The sequence below is a fragment of the Pinus tabuliformis genome, chromosome 3_1, assembly GCF_031772625.1.
Source record: "Pinus tabuliformis cultivar Carrire ecotype Pingquan chromosome 3_1, CPIR1, whole genome shotgun sequence".
In the NCBI taxonomy this organism is placed as follows: Eukaryota; Viridiplantae; Streptophyta; class Pinopsida; order Pinales; family Pinaceae; genus Pinus; species Pinus tabuliformis.
In genome coordinates, this window is record NC_142301.1 from 278,207,296 (window position 1) to 278,224,946 (window position 17,651).

The following is a 17,651-nucleotide window of genomic DNA, read 5'->3' on the forward strand; positions in this document are numbered from 1 at the left end:
CAGGGATAAAGGAAATTGCTGGGAAACTCTAAGCAATCACATTCTGGAAGGAGACAGCAACAACACCATCGTAGGCGGTGACTTCAACTTAATCCTCCATGCAAATGAAAAGCGAGGGGGGAATTTTCTGCCAGACCCATTCAGGAACCAAATGGAAAATGTAATGCACATTGGTGACCTGATAGACATAACTCCAAAAAATCGCAAGTTCACATGGAATAACCGAAGACTGGGCAGTCACAATATCATGGAGAGATTGGATAGATTCTTGGTGAACATTTCTCTTTTGTCTACCTTTTCAACTGTTAACTCCTCCATTTTGCCTTTCGCTGCCTCAGACCACTATCCAATCACCCTAGATTTGATCACCCACTGTGCCCTTGGTCCGCTGCCTTTTAAATTTAATCAGAATTGGAGCGATCAACAAGTTGCCCGAAATATCATTTAGCTTACCTGGAGGCAGCATGTTGAAGGATCCCCAGGATACATATGGGAGAGCAAACTGAAGAACGTGCAAAGAGCGCTTAGACAATGGGCCAAAATGTATTACAAGGAGCCAAAACAGGTAAAGCATGAGCTAAAGTTACAAATTGCTGAACTCCAGAGCGCAATTGAGCAAAATGATTACTGCCACAGCAAAAAACTCCAAGAAGAAGAGCTGTATAACAAACTGAGCAAAATTAAAAGGCAGGAGGAAGAAAAATGGCGCACCAAATCAAGACAAGTATGGTTGGAAAGTGGGGATAAGAATACTTCATTCTTCCACAAGCAAGCCACTGCTAGACAAGTCAGAAATACCATCACTGCTATCTCGGACAGCGCAGGGACAAACCATGTGGAGCAAGCAGATATTAAAGAAGCAGCAACAGAGCACTTCAAGGACCTGTTAACTGAGGTGCCAGAGGAAGAAATGTATGAAGACTTACTACAACATTTGCACCCTAAAATCACAGATGATCTAAACGAAATGTTGACAGCTGAAATAAAAGAGGAAGAAATTGTTGAAGCAATCTGGACCCTTCATCCCAACAAGGCTCCTGGTCCAGATGGGTTTCCTATTAGCTTTTATAGGGATTACTGGGAGTTGATAAAGAAAGACCTCATAAAATACATCAAGTGGATTCAAAAAAAAGGTAAAATAGGTGGATACACAAATGCTACCCATTTGGCCCTTATCCCGAAGGAGAATCGGCCATCCAATTTTTCTCGCTTCAGGCCCATATCCTTATGCAACTCATCATATAAAATCTTCTCTAAAATCATAGCCTCTCGGCTTAAACCTCTTCTACCGATGCTGATCTCAGATAACCAAGGAGGCTTTATAGCAAACAGACAAATTTCAGATTCCATTCTTTTAGTTCAAGAGGCCATACATTCAAGTCATGTAAGGAATGAGAAAGGCTTCATCCTAAAACTAGACCTAGCCAATGCCTTTGACAGGGTAAGGCATTCTTTTTTATTTGCAGTACTCCAAAGGATGGGTTTCTCTTCTCTCTTTATTAATGTCATCAGATGCTGTATCTCTGGGCCTTGGATCGCCCCCCTCATTAACGGAAGACCAGGTCCTTCCTTCCAATCCTCAAGAGGATTAAGGCAAGGTTGCCCCTTATCCCCTTATCTTTTCATCCTTATGGCAGAATCATTTAGCAGTGCTCTTGATCAAAAGAGGCAGTCAGGCCTCATTACGGGCATCAAGTTTGAAAATGGCATCAAAAATATAAACCATTCTCAATTTGCAGATGATACCCTATTGCTAGGGGGGGCGACCACCATCATTGCAAGAAGATTTAAGTCTCTGCTTGACAAGTTCATGAGATACTCAGGAGGTAAAATAAATTATCTTAAGAGCTGCATTTATGGTTGGAATGTCTCGACCCAAATGATACATAATATTGCTAACACATTTGGTGTCCCTTGCAAGTTAGATTGGGACAACTTCAGCTATTTGGGAATGCCGGTAACCATAGGGAAAGCAAAGACTGGAGTCTGGGATTTAACACTGGATAAAATGAAAAGGAAACTTCAGAGATGGGGAACTCAGTGGCTCAATCCAGCTGGGCGACAGGTTCTCCTAAAATCTGGGCTCTCTTCCCTCCCCTTATACCAGTTCTCTCTTGCCCATGCTCCAGCATCTTTCCATCGAAAAATGGATAGTATTCTCAGATTCTTTCTCTGGCAAGGAGGCAAGAGTGAAAAGAAAAAGTTCAACTTAGTAAATTGGAAACAGGTTACTCAATGTCCTGAGAATGGAGGTCTGGGCATCAGGTCCCCATCTCTTATGAATTTAGCATTCGGTGGGAAGCTGATCTGGAGACTTATGGACAATCAACCAGCGTGGTGGAAAAATGTCCTAGAATCAAAATATCTCAGCCAGCCAAGATCGCAAATCCTCAATGCTGAAATCCCTAACAGGCACTGTACACAGATATGGAAATTCTGCAAAAAAGCCATAGTCTTCATGGCGCAAAATGTCTCTAAAGTGCCAAAAGGAGGTGAAACGGTGAACATAGGTTCGGACAAAATTATGGGGAATCCTCCCATAAACAACCTCCCAGATATCGATCCCATTCTTCGTTATCTTCACAGCAAAGGCATAACCAATCTGAGCCAAATCTCCCAATGGAATGATTCAACTAAAGCCTGGGTTCAATGGGAATTCCCACCCATACCCCATCATCTCAAAGACAGTTTTGGCTCTCTCTGTAGCAGCTTACACAGTATAGCTCCCACCATCAAAGGCGCAAAGGATGAGTTTCGCTGGGACCCTTCAGGAACAAACTACTCCATCAAAGCAGGTTACAGCTATCTGAGCAGCAAGGAATTCCCCACCGCAGTCTGGGCTCAGAGGAAGATTCTAAAAAGAGCTGAATCAATTCCAAAGGTCAAATTCTTTATGTGGACTCTTCTCCATGGGAAAACCTTAACTGCTGAGAACCTCAAGAAGAGAGGTATTTTCGGTCCCTCCAGGTGTCCCAACTGTCAATCGGCGGAGGAATCCCTACAACATTTGTTTATATCTTGTCCCTTCGCTGCCTATTGCTGGAACAATATCGCTCCTACCGCCCCCTCCATCTGGAAACCACAACACTCTATTGTCGACATCTTAAACATTTGGAGAAGAAGCTATCCCTGGCACATAGCGAACCAAAATCCAGCAAGAAGAGTGTGGAACGCCATCCCGTTCGCTCTTCTGTGGCGCATCTGGATCGCCCGGAACAGCTTGATCTTCCGCGATAAAGCCACCACAACTAGACACGTAATTCTTAAAGCCACCAGTCTAGCAATGGAAACAATCGCTGTCAAGCTAACTCAGAGAATCGACCCCAACAGTTTATGGACAGAGGAGAGGAACTTTATTTCGAATTTGATAGACAGGTCCAGCATCATACCAGCAACAAAGATGCGTAAACTCATTGGCAAATCTGACAATCTAGAATGGAAAATCCGCCTTACAAAAGATGAGTTCAGTAAATGGCTTCTTTCAAAGAATGCACACTCTTTATTTTTTGACGGAGCTTCCAAATCTAATCCGGGAGCCGCAGGTGCAGGGGGCATCATTATGGATCCTTCAGGAGTAATAGTGTCCTCTTTTGAATGGGGTCTGGGAAGATTGAGTAACAATCGAGCTGAAGCTCTGGGACTGTTTCAAGGCCTCTTGCAGCTTCAGAACCAAGGGATCACTAAAGCCCTTGTCTTTGGCGACTCGGCTATAATAGTCAGCCTAATGAACAGCAACAGACAAGCATCCAATCTCTTCCTCCATCAAATCATAAGCCGCTGTAAAAATATGTTGTCTCAGAATTTAAAGTGCCAATTTTTTCATGTCCTTCGATCCAGCAACCAGGAAGCGGACAAAAGAGCTAGCCATGCCTGTTCACGGGAAAAAGGAAGCCTCTTATGCAATCAAGCGAGCCTGATCCAATTCATCCCTTGATCCACATGACAGCGCCAAATACCAAGGAGTTTTCTATCCATATGACTGTGATTCTAATGTCAAGGAGTTTGATCAAACCTCCTTCTTGCAGCAATTCCTATCTAAATGTACTTTCAGCAGAACTTGTGATTCTTACAGCCAACCAGAGGCCTCAGCGGACTGACTAATCAGATCTATCATAATTGTCTAAATGTACAGCAAAACCAGTCTTCTATTGTCCCAATTTATAAGAATATATACTTGCTCTAGGACCTTACAAGCAAGCAGTAAAGGTATTCATGTGTACTGCCACAATGAAATCCAGAATCAAGTTACTTCTGTAACTCTATCTATTGTAAAACTGGAGCTTAGACTCCTCCATCTTTTTTGAATATAACAAGCATCCGATTTTGTAAAAAAAAAATAAAAAAAAAAAAAAAAAAAAAAAAAAAAATAAAAAAAAATTATAACAATATTATAACAATAGGACAAGATTCTTAACCATGGATATTCACCTCCACTTTGCCATTGATATTATGAACTTGCGAATAGGCTTTGTTACAATACCAAGGGCCAATACCATGGCTTATAAATACCGCATGCCCAAAAATCATAACTTATTTCACAATCAAAATATTTTATAACAATATGACAAGATTCTTAACCATGGATATTCACCCAAACTTTACCATGGATATTATTACTTTGTAAATATGCTTTCTTACAATACCTTGGGCCAATCATGGCTAGTTAATACCACATGCTCAAACACCATAACTTATTTCACAATCAAAATATTTTATAGATATTTTATTTTTATTTTATTTTATACCATTTTTTTAATTAAATTTAAAAGGAAAAATGTTATAATTACTTTTGAGATATATCTAAACCCTCTATCCTCATGACTACTAAAAATATTCCCATAGAAATTAAATCAATGTTTTAATAAAATTAAAATGAGAATACTTTTATAGATAAAGATGTGAAATTTATATTATATAAATAATATTATTAAGAACCAACATAGATCCATCTTAACTAAGGATCCAAGTAATGAGAGCAAGCAAAGTGACTAACAATAATAAAGGAAAGATAGTGCATGATTCTTTTAAGTTTTTCATTACTGTATTTTCTTTGATATGATTGATCCAAAATATGAGTTTAATATTTTACAACTAATATTTTTTTTTTTTAACTTACACACTTCGTTAAACATGATACAATCAGATCAAATTTAAGAGAGGGGGTGTGGAGAGAGAGAGGGAGGTAGATAGTGACAGAGCTGGAGGTTGGAGAGAGAGAGAGAGAAAGAGAGAGTGTGTGATGGGAGGAGAGAGAGGGGGAGAGAGGAAGGAAGATACAAGAGGGGGGGGATGGAGAGAGAGGGAGATAGATAGTGACAGAGCTGGAGGTTGGAGAGAGAGAGAAAGAGAGTGTGTGATGGGAGGAGAGAGAAGGGGGGAGAGGAAGGAAGAGACAAAGGAGGGAAGATAGAGAAGGATAAAGGGAGAGAGAGAGACAAATTTGGAGGGGTAGAGAAAGGGAGGAGAGAACAAATACATATAGAGATAGAGTTGGAGAGAGATAGGGAGCTACCAGGGAGAGAAGGAGAGAGAGTGAGGGAGAGAGGAGAGGAGGGAAGAGAGAGAAGAGAAGTAGAGAGAGATAGGGAGAGAAGTGGAAGAGAGAGAGAGACAAAGACACCTATATGGATGGGGGAGAGAGAAGAGAGGGAGGGAGACAGTGATAGTGTTGGAGGGAAGATGGATAGAGAGAGAGGGTTGGGGGGAGAGACAGAGGGAGTTGTGAGAGAAAGAAAGAGAGAGGAAGGAAGAGAGAGAGGACTCAAGAGAGAGAAAGAGAGAGGGGTTGAGATGGAGTTGGATGGGGAGAGAGAGGGAAGGAAGAAGAAAGACATATAATGAGAAAGGTGGAGAGAGAGAGGGAGTGACAAGGGAGAGATGGAGAGAGAGTGAGAGAAGGGGAAGAGAGAGATGGAGAGGATGATCCAGGTGGATGTTGGTGGCCACCCACCTATCCCATTTAGACCCCCACAACTGTCTCTTTCAGTTTTTCAGTTTCCTAAATTGTAGCACAGTTTACTATTTTTAGCAGTTTTTCGGGTCCTGAACTTCCAGAGCCGTTTTGAGGCCCTAAATGATTTTTTTTGGGAAATCTGGGGGCACTATGGGTCCATGGACTAATGTTTCCCTTCCCAAAGTTGTAGTGCTCAGACAGATCTTTCTAACGAGCTATTGTACGCGTCAAACGGAGATTGTATGCCAAAGTTACGACCCCGGGAAATTGATGTACCAATTTACCCAAACGGGGCCCACAATTTGGCGTTTCATCTTCTAGGGTTAGGTTTTGGGATGTTAAGGGTTTTCTATTGTTTCTCAACAATAAATAGGCCTTCGAGCCTCATTGTAACACAGTTTAGAGGCATGTAGCCACCACATCTCTTATCAGAGATAAGCTACCATCGCCCTAGCTGGTTCATTTCCATTTTTGTTTGTAAGCATATCTCAGTATTTTACATTAATGAAATGAAGTATTATTTCCGCTGCATCTTTGTGTTTATGGTTATCTCTGTAATTTGTTGCATTCTTGTTTAAATCCGGATCAATGGTATCAGAGCAGTATGCTTTTTTCTCTATTTTTCTTTGTATGTCCCCAACGAGGTCGGGATATAAGGAGTTAGGGCTTGAAATGGTTGAACCTTTGCAAGACCAGCCTCGTAAATCCTGACGACCTCCCATGGCGGATGAAACGAAAGACGAGGGGGTAGGAGATCCTATCAAAATCTTGCTCGAAGAAGCCCTTGAGCGACAATGGAATGCGATGATGGACAACTTTGCCCAGATTCTTCAACGGCTACCCAAAGGCGATGCATCGGCTTCCAACAGCTACTTTGGAAACGCCACACCGTTTAAGGTACAAGTTAATTTCGAAATCCCCATATTTGAGGGTCAAATAGACGCGGATGCTGTAGATAAATGGTTATATCTGCTAGAAGGGTATTTTTTTGTTCATGAATTTTTGAGTCGGGAAAAGAGTGTTTTCGCTCTTCTCAAAGCAGCCCCCCATGTCAAGGACTGGTGGGAAACCTACTACGAGCAGAAGGATGAAAATACGGGCTCACTATTTTCAGTCACACCCACTTGGGATTCATTCCGGGATGCCGTCAAGGAGCAGTTTTACCCTGTCAAAAGCTATGAGGACAAATACATCAGATGGACCACACTGTGGAAGGGGTGGGACCAAGATGTGCCAGAGTTCACAAACATTTTTCATACCCTTCGCACACAGTTGAGTATCAAAGATTCTGAGTTGCATCTGGTACTCAAATATCGTGGCTGCCTACACAGATACATCCAGGAAGAGATGGAGTTCCTGAACATCTCCTCGCTCGGCACGGTGTACCGATACACTGTCAAAATTGAGCAAAAGTTCAAACAAAAGAAGTGAGACTTTGGATCTGCAAATTTGAAGCCCAAAGGACAAAGCCAAGGCGAGGTGACCCAAGACAACCCGTTGAAGCCACAAGAAAAGAACAACACCACGAAGCTGAAGAAGGACACAGGAAAGTGGTGTGAGTTCCACAAGAGTCCCACTCATAACACAAGTGAGTGTTAGACCAAGCAGTCACTGGTGGCCGAGTTGAAGGCTTCCGAATCAGATGCATGTTCTGACCTTGAGCCAGAACCCGACAAGGGGAATGGCAAAGGGAAGCAGATCATTGATGCGGAGCCCAGCGCTACTGTTGCCACTACCAAGATCCAGAAGAATGAACCCAAAGATCCAGAGGAGGGGGAACGTCTTTTCCACTCACAAATGTGGGTGAAGGGTTCGCCGCTGCAATTCATTGTCGACAGTGGTAGCCAAAAGAACCTTATTTCAGTAGAGGTCGTGAAGCGGTTGGGTCTACCGACTACACCACACCCACAGCCGTACAGTATCGGGTGGCTTCATGAAGGACGAGATCTCAAAGTTCGCCAGTATTGCCGCCTTCCCTACAGCATCAAGCCCTTCACAGACAAGGTATTGTGTGATGTTACACCTTTGGATGTTTGTGATGTGCTATTAGGCCAGCCATACTTGTGGAGGCGGCATGTTGTGTATGAGTCAAGGCCTCGCGCTGTCATCATTTCTTTAGGTGATTCATTATACAGGATACTGGAGGTAGCCCCACATATCGCCACCTCTTTGATCACTGCTAAGAAAGGTAGCAAGCTCATCTCCCAAACTAGGAAATTCATCTGTCTGGTTCGCTCCCAAAGTAAGGGGAAGATCGTTGCCACATCCATGACCCTCGCAAAGGGTTCCTCCACGCAGCAGTAGCAGTAAAGGAATATGGTCATGACAGAACACAGGAACAACTTCTCCTCACCCACAAGGGTACCACACAAGCTTCAGGTGGGCAACAAAGTCTGGTTGCATCTGCAGAAAGAACGCCTTACAAGAGCCCATCAAAAGCTCCGACCACGCCGACATGGTCATTACACCATTACTAAGGCTACGAGAAATAATGCTTTGGAGCGTAGCATTCCTCCATTCCTTTGCCTGCACCAAGTGTTCAATGTGTACTGCCCTCGACCATGCTTTCCACCATTAGTGGACACATCCGAGATTGCAGAACAACTCATAAGGGACCAAGTTCAGCAGATGGAGGAACTCAACGCAATGGGGACCATTGCTTCCTAAGGGGGGAGGAATGATCCAGGTGGATGTTGGTGGCCACCCACCTATCCCATTTGGACCCTCACAACTATCTCTTTCAATTTTTCAGTTTCCTAAATTGTAGCACAGTTTAATATTTTTAGCAGTTTTTCGGGTCCTGAACTTCCGGAGCTGTTTTCAGGCCCTAAACGACGTTTTTTGGGAAATCTGGGGGTAACATGGGTCCATGGACCGATGTTGCCCTTCCTAAAGTTGTAGTTATTAGATAGATCTTTCTAATGAGCTATTGTACTCATCAAACAAAGATCGTATGCCAAAGTTACGACCCTGGGAAATTGATGTACCAATTTCCCCAAACGGGGCCCACAATTTGGCGTTTCATCTTCTAGGGTTAGGTTTTGGGATGTTAAGGGTTTTCTATTGTTTCTCAACAATAAATAGGCCTTCGAGCCTCATTGTAACACAGTTTAGAGGCATGTAGCCACCACATCTCTTCTCAGAGATAAGCTACCATCGCCCTAGCTGGTTTATTTCCATTTCTGTTTGTAAGCATATCTCAATATTTTACATTAATGAAATGAAGTATTATTTCCGCTGCATCTTTGTGTTTATGGTTATCTCTGTAATTTGTTGCCTTCCTGTTTAAATCCGGATTAGAGGAAGAGGGAAGGAGAGAAAGATAGATAGATACAGAGAGAGAGTGTGTATGTTTGGGGGGTGAGATACACAAGGGGAATAAGAAAGAGACACATAGATACAATTATAGATATTATATAGTATTATATAACCAACCTAAATCCATCTTAACCCCAGACCTATCAAGCGCCATGAGGGATCAAATTTCTCGAGGTGCAAACCTTTTCTCAAGTTTTGCACTCAAAAAAGAGATTTGCACCTCAAGAGATTTGATCCCTCTGGACATAGATCGGGGATTAAGATGAATCTAAGGTGGTATGTTACTTACATAAATAAATTTACTTAACACATTTTTTTTTAAGAAAAAGAAGGTTAAACAAATAAGTATATTTATCTTATAATAAACCAACTATTATACAAGTAAGAATGCCATTCGAGGACACCTTCATGGATATAAAAATTATGACGGGTTAGAATTTATATAAATTTACAAATAAAGTTGAAAAAAAGACTATTTTAAAATACCAAATACACTCTTTCAAGCATATACCTATACAATATATTACATAGTTGAAAAAAAAAACAAAAAAAACAAAACAATCATCTTAAAATCAATTAGCCATTTTATTAATATGTAAATTTTATTAATTTCATCTTAATTTCAAAATATTTTAAACATAAAAAAGAGAGTCTAGAAAATAATGGAAATTTTGGTAAGATTTTGATCAAATTTAGTTGAAATTTTTGTAAATCTGGGTTACAACTATAAAACTTAAAATTTTTGAGTGCCTCAAAAATTCTTGATACTGTTGAATCTATTTCCACCATAAAAAGAGATTCAAACACCCCAACAATTAATTTTTTTGAAAAAATTACTATAATGACGAAATTGTAACCTTAATAAACAATGCCAAAAAAATATTTAACAACCCTCTCTCACTGCACAAAATCTTCTAGAAAAAAAATCTCTCAAAATAAATTAACTATTTTATAATTGAAGGAAATGTTCATTTTAAAATCAATTAATCTTCTATAATAAAAAGAAATAATTTCTCTCAAAATAATTAACGATTTTATAATTGAATTATTATTATTTTTTTTTTTTGAGAAAAAACCGACATAGATTTATATTAAGAAAATATAAAAGTCTTCAAATACATATGGCTGTAAATTGAGCTGAAGAAAAGCCCCACATGATTACAGAAAATGATATAGATAGTCTGAATCATTATACAAAAACTAGAAGGAACAGCCCTTCAATGATTACATAACAGATAACACATAGGAAAAAAAGGAGCAGACCGCTCTGCCTTGAAACAGAGATCCAAAAGGACTGATACCAACTTGCCGGAGCAGAACAAATAAACCCAGAATCATATAGCAAGGACATTTGGCGAAAAGTCATTTTGATGAAGATGACAAGCCAGGATTCGCTGAAGAATGGCATGAAGGGGTTCCTTTGAACCTTGGAAAATTTGTGCATTTCGCCAGATCCACAAGAACCAACAGGAGATGATAAACAACGACCTCCAAGATGAGGATTGCCTACTCCACCATATAAAAGCATCCTGAACAGAAGAAAAGATGATGTAAGGAAAACCAAAATGTAAGGACAGATCATACCAGATATTAAGGGACGAGGCACATTGAAAGAACATGTGCAGATTTGATTCCGCTTCATTGAGGCACATAGCGCATCTGCTCGGGCCCTGCCATTTCTTCCTTTGAAGGACCTCCCATGTAAGGTTTTTGTTCCAGAATAACAGCTAGGAGAAAATAATCATTTTGAGAGGACATGCAGCCTTCCAGAGATGGGGAGGAAACAGCGGTTGAGGACTCCTTCCAATAACAGAGATCATATCAGCATAAATAAGCTTTACGCTCACAGACAGATTGGATCTTTTGAGAGCCCAAACCAGAAGATCTTTTGTACCCGATCGAATGATTCCCATGCTACAAAGGCTCGCTTTTACCGAATTCCAGAGAGAGAACATCGAATAGGGCAGATGCAAATCCTCTCCTTCTTTCCAAACCGGGGAAGAACCAGACCATTCTTTTATCAGCTTATCCCATGTGAAGCATCCCAGCCTATGAAAAATGAGGACCAATGGCAAAGGAAACGAGAACTCCCGGGCGCATGAAATATGATCATAACCAATGAGCATGCAGGAACCCGAGCAGAGATTCCAGCTAAAATACTGCATGAAGAAATGATGAACTTTCCTGAGACTCTGCCAAATCGACGATCCACTCCTGATACCAATGGACCGCCTCCTGTACCAATATTCAATACTCTTGCCTCTTAGATATTTTGCCTTAATGATCTTACTCCATGGTCCATCACCAAAAATACCTCGATGGAGAGATTTACAGAGGAGGGCATTTCCAAAAGTGCGCAAATCTAAAAGGCCCCATCCACCAGCACTTTTTGGTTTTGATATAGAAGCCAACTTGACAAGATGAATTTTGTTCTGAAATGCATATCCTCCCCAAAGGAAATTTGCAATCAATCTGTTCATATGGTTTATAGTGCTAGCTGGGAGATAAAAAATATGAGCCCAATAGACTGAAAGTTGAGAGAGGACGACCTGTACAAGGATGAATCTGCCAGCCAGTGAAAGGAATTTAAACTCCCATCCTGAAATCTTTTTATAAAACCGCTCCAGAAGCCATTGCCAATCCCTTTTTGAGTTTCCTTTTGCCTTTAAGGTGAAACCCAGGTATTTGAAACCTTGCTTAATTGAAAAAGGAGCAATACTCATCAGTTCAGATATCCAGAGAACAATTTCCATATTTGAATCATTGTGAAACAAAGAGGATTTTTCCTTATTGATAACCAGACCTGTAGCTTTCTGAAATTTAGAAAGAATATCATTTATGCATATCCATGAGGCCTTACAAAGCATAGCAAAGATAAGGACATCGTCCACAAAGAGATTATGAGAGAGGGAGACGTCCTTACAAATATTTATCGAGCGACATCTCTTCTCTTCAACTGCTTTATTTATCTGCAAACTGAGAGAGTTCATTACTAGAATGAAGAGCAGAGGGGAAAGGGGACATCCCTGTCGGAGTTCCCTCTCCGCTTGGAAGAAAGGCAAAGGAGATCCATTAACAATCACTGAATATCTGACATTCTCAACACAACACATGACCCAATTGACACTTTGTGACTTCAGTCCAATTTTTGCCAACAGGATTCTTAAAAAACCCCAATCCACACAATCATAAGCTTTTTGTAAGTCAATCTTGAGGATGGCTACATCCATATTCTTTGACAGCATTGTGAACAGACTTTCCTGAGTCATGGCAACCGCATCCAAGATAAAATGACCCTTTAAGAAGGCATGTTGGTCCCCAGAAATAAAGGAATTTAGAATAGGTTTCATTCTTTCCGCAATGATTTTTGAGGATAATTTGAACATGATGTTGCAAAGCGAAATAGGCCTAAAGTCGTGGAAGGACTCAACCCTGAGTTTTTTTGGAATTAGAACAATAAAAATAGAAGAGGTGGCCGAATGTATGCTTCCAGACATCCGAGATGCATCAACCATCCGCAACAAGTCTATTTTAAGAAAGTCAAAGAAATGGGAGAAAAATTCGATTGGCCATCCCTCCGGCCCGGACTTTTATACTTTTTAAAAGATTTGATAGCACTTTGAATGAAATACATATATAATAATTTTAAAATCAAATAACCATTTTATTAATGAGAAAATAATCAAATTCAACTTTCAATTTGATAACCATTTCCACCTCACAATTATTGAACGGAGTCAAAGGTCTCTGACATGCCACCTCGACGTTGATGTGGCATGCCACGTCTTCACTGCTGCATTACCCTGGCATCTCAACGCAAGTCTTAAAAACCATGCCATGGCACCCTGGGCCAAGGGAGGAACCAGAGTATCTCCGTTAAAACTGGAAAAAGTGAACTGGTTCGAGTATTTTCAGATTTCTTTTCCAAGTCCCCAGCCATGGCATCCTTCAGAATCCTCACTTCAGCCTTAGTTGCATCCCGCAGATCTTCTTCTTTCGCACGTCTTTCATTTCCCTTCACCTCCCATATCCACAATTTAACAGCAAATTACATTTCCTCTTCTTCTTCACCATCCATCCCCTTCTGCCCGCAAAAACCTGCAGACATCCCAATCGCCCCAACAGCTTTCAAAATCCGCGCCTTCAGCACCGCCAATGAAACAATTAAAGTGGGCGACAAGCTCCCCAACGCAACGCTCTCATATTTCGACAGGGAAGGAAATTTTCAGACGGTTTCCATCTCAGAGCTTACCGAGGGCAAAAAGATTATCCTCCTTGCTGTTCCGGGAGCCTTCACGCCGACTTGTTCTCAAAAGCATGTCCCTGGCTTCATTCAGAGGGCGGACGAGCTGAGGGCTAAGGGCGTGGATTTAATCGCCTGCGTTGCCGTAAACGATGCCTTCGTGCTTAAAGCATGGGCGGATTCTCTTGGGATTGGAGGAGATAATAGCAAAGTTCTGCTGCTCTCTGATGGCAACGGGCAATTCACCAAGGCCATGGGGGTTTCTGTCGATTTAAGCAATAAGCCGGTGGGTTTAGGTGTGCGATCGCGCAGGTACTCGTTACTGGCGGACAATGGGGTCGTTAAAGTGCTCAATTTAGAGGAAGGCGGGTCGTTTACCGTCAGCGGGGCCGATGATATATTGAAGGCCCTCTGAGCGTTAGGCTTCAGCGGGTTCTTTTTGCAGGTATGTACTGTTTTTTAGCATTTATACATGCTGATATATGAGGTCTGTGAGCCTCAGGGTTTACGGTGCTTCTATTTGTGGAGTTTTAGGAGGTTTAGGGTTTCAGCTAGTCAGAGTTTTGGGGTTTAAATAGGTCTTACGGTTCTGGGCCTTCTTTGAAATTTGTGGTTTTATTGGATCTAGGGTTTGAGGTATCCCTGGTTTTAGGTTTTAAGCAAGGTTTGACTTTGTCCTTCTGCTACAGCTGCGGGACCTAGGGCCTTCTGCTACAGCTGCGGGACCTAGGGTTTATGCCTTGACAGCAAACAAGAAGTGCTCTTTTCCCCATTGCATTTGCAAGATTATTGTTATCAATGATGGATTCACAGTAAATCCCCAGTGCATTTGCAGGATTATTGTTAGCAATGATGGATTCACAGTAAATCGATGACCGATGGTTGAGGTATTATCAACAGGCTTTATTTAGATGCCTGTTTCGCTTGCCCCAGCTTCGATTGTTACAAGAATCGAGTAACCATTATGGAGCTTTGCATTGCTTGAATGTTATTGTTATCAGTGATGGATTCACTCTGAACTGATGGCTGAGTCATTATCAGTAGAATCTATTTTTCGCCTACCCCAGATTCAATTAGTATCTTATGTTTTTGGGGATGATTTTTGCAAAGCTGAGGTTGCAACCTTTTCTGATTAATGGAATTTCACGGAGGTTTTCTCCTTCACTTTTTCTTTTTAATCTTTCTTTTCTTTTTTCCTGTCATCGCTCTGTCCGAATGCATAATGTTTGTTCAAACATCATGGACTTCGGAGGTGATGGTTCTGTCTTACGCTGTGAGAAATTCAATTTGAGTTTCTCACCGTGAGAAACTCATGCATTCTCTTTTGATTTTTGAACAGAATGCATGAACTTATTCTCTTAAATGTTGTTATACCATATCGGAAAGAAAACATGTGTCCGCATTTGCGAACTAATAATTGAAGATGACTTTCTAAGTTTTTCGATTTTGCAACCTTGGTTCAGAGTAACAGGTGCGTTTTTTTTCCTTGGTATTGTTTTTGACGAAGTTTGTTTATAATTGGGTAGGGATTTTCTGGAATCATAAATCAGGTGTGTAGGTGTGTTTTTCTTTTTATTGGTATTTTTTCATGAAGTTTGTTTATAATTTGGTAGGGATTTTTTGGAATCATAAATTTTAGTTGTGTATTTGTTTTATTTAAATGTTTCAATTTTTTGAGTAAGGATTTTTTGGAATCATAAATCAGGTGTGTAGGTGTGTTTTTCTTTTTATTGGTATTTTTTTTTATGAAGTTTGTATATAATTTGGTAGGGATTTTGGATTTTTTGGAATCATAAATCAGGTGTGTAGGTGTGTTTTTCTTTTTATGGGTATTTTTTTTTTTATGAAGTTTGTATATAATTTGGTAGGGATTTTGGAATCATAAATTTTAGTTGTGTAATTTGTTTTATTTAAATGTTCCAATTTTTTGAGTAAGAATTTTTGGGAATCATAAATTTTAATAGTGTAATTTATTTTATTTAAATTAATCTAATCTATTTCTACATTCAAAAACATATTTAAATAATTAAAATTTACAATCTCAGCCAAAATTTATAACACTCAATTTTGATTAAAAAACAAATAACATCTCATAGAAAAACTGTGCCATAAAACTATACATATTAAAAAATCATAATTCTTATTATGAACCAAACAATCCTTATTGTGCTGTGGTCTGGTGGCTAAGATGGATGTCCCCACCTTAATGATCCAGGTTCAAACACAGCTGGGCATAAAAGCCCTGGATGTTAAAGTTGATCGAGTTGGTGGATTAAATACGCAGCATTAATTAAAAAGTGTATCCTTACTATCTGTCAATCATCACCGTGGATCCCAAACCATTCCTATATCATATTTACTAAGGTGGGTGTAAATTCACTTTTCTCCAGAGGATTATATGATAGCTGATATGGAAGGCTTATTGACAGTTGCCCTTTTCTATCCATCTCTGAAAATTTGACTTTAAAAACACTGTAATTATTTCAGGTTGTTATGGTATGTTATTACAAATAGTACTACCAGTTCAATCTATATATGTTTAATCTTACCAAAGAAATGATATTTAAGGTGAGTGCATTCGGTATGAAAGATGCTAGTGCAATGCATCTGGCAAATACCAAGATAAATTCTGAAGTTACACACTTGAAGAAAACTGTTATGGCCTCAACTGCCTACAACATCCCAAATATCAATGCTATTTTCCAGCATATTTTCAATTGAAAACAGAAGTTCGCACAGCAACAGGATGTCAAAATGTTTTTGAACATAAACCTGAAAAGAATGAATGACAAGGGTTGAACTGATTATATGTCTTTTTTGTGATCTCTGTTTTCCCTGGCTGGTAGATTAAAGCCGGACATTGATCCTCTGTTGTAAACGATCTGATCTGTGCTACTTGTAACCTCTTTTGTTTTAAGTAATGAAAGTAGGCTGTTTTTTCTTCTTCAATCTTTGAACTGATTATGCATGCCCATCCACTGAAATAGACTTACTGTCTACTTCATGGCAAAAGCATTCATCTTATACATTGGAGGAGCGGAAGCATTTTTGAGTTAACATTTTTTGAGAATTTAGCAAATCAGGCTGCATGAGTAGATATATGCAATTGGTAGTGCCATTTGTAAGAGAAATCAAGATCGTGACAGTTTAATGAAAATGATTCTATATCTTGAGTAATTTTTATTAAATATTTCGAAAAAACGTCTCTTCTTTTGCGCATTAAAATCTATGCATGATCTGTGCATTAAATCTGTGTGCATTATCGTAGTTGAAGTTTGCCAAAACTGAAAAGTATTTTAGTTCGTATAGTTTGGTTTGCAATTTGTTTGTCTAGCTGCATGGTTTAAATCTAAAAAGTATTTTAGTTTGAATGGTTTGGTTTACAATTTGTTTTTCCTAACGGCATGGTTTAAATATTCAAATACATAAATATATGATCAATCTTCTAATAATTTGACCCAATTATCCTCTCCAAAAATTTGACCTAATCCTTAAAAAATTATCTTCTCATTGCAGTTAAAAAATAATAATACATCTATGCATCTAGGTTCCCTGTGTACGTGTGGGAGCTGATTTAGGCCAGCTATTTTTTAAAATTGAGGTTTGTTATGGGAAGGTATGAGTATAGAAAATTGATTTACCTCTTTTATCCACTTTCATAGGATAGTCTTGCTGCTGAGAATTGGGTAGTGAATTATGGTAAGGTACGGGCATAGAAATTTAATTTACTTTTTATAGTTATAGTTTTTAAAACTCGTTAGTTTGAATCGGAAATCGGTCAAACCAGTGGGTTTATTAGTTTTGGCTATCAAATCGGTTTAAAAACATGGTTTTTTGAGCGGCGCACTGGTTTTTTGGTCTGACCGGCCATAAACCGGCCAGTTTATGAAGGAACCAACGAATGTATGGGAAAACTAGTCGGTTTATTGCTCTAGACCAACTGCGGATCCCACAAAATGCAGTTTTGTGAGTTTTGATGCCGTTTTGAGGGAAATTTGGGGTTGTTTCCCTCCAAAAACAACCCCTCTAAGAAAAACATGCCTCCCCTCTCATTTGCCTCGCACATATCAACCCTAGCAACACTAGCAATCAATGGTAATGTTAAATTCTTAAAGTAAAATGATGAAAATGAAAAAT

The 17,651-nt window shown here is 39.8% G+C and overlaps 1 protein-coding gene across 1 annotated transcript; it reads left to right on the forward strand.

The window, feature by feature from the left end:
• The first annotated feature begins 13,094 nt into the window (after window positions 1-13,094).
• On the forward strand, window positions 13,095-14,683 carry LOC149186874 (peroxiredoxin-2C-like). Its single transcript, XM_089411186.1, has 2 exons — window positions 13,095-13,959; window positions 14,204-14,683. Exon 1 carries the CDS (start codon window positions 13,210-13,212, stop codon window positions 13,927-13,929), a length of 720 nt encoding a protein of 239 aa, XP_089267312.1. The 5' UTR covers window positions 13,095-13,209; the 3' UTR covers window positions 13,930-13,959; window positions 14,204-14,683.
• Window positions 14,684-17,651: the final 2,968 nt, after the last annotated feature.

Bases quoted from the DNA above. Each gene is read 5' to 3' on its own strand.
- LOC149186874 (XM_089411186.1), top strand. From the start codon at position 13,210: ATGGCATCCTTCAGAATCCTCACTTCAGCCTTAGTTGCATCCCGCAGA.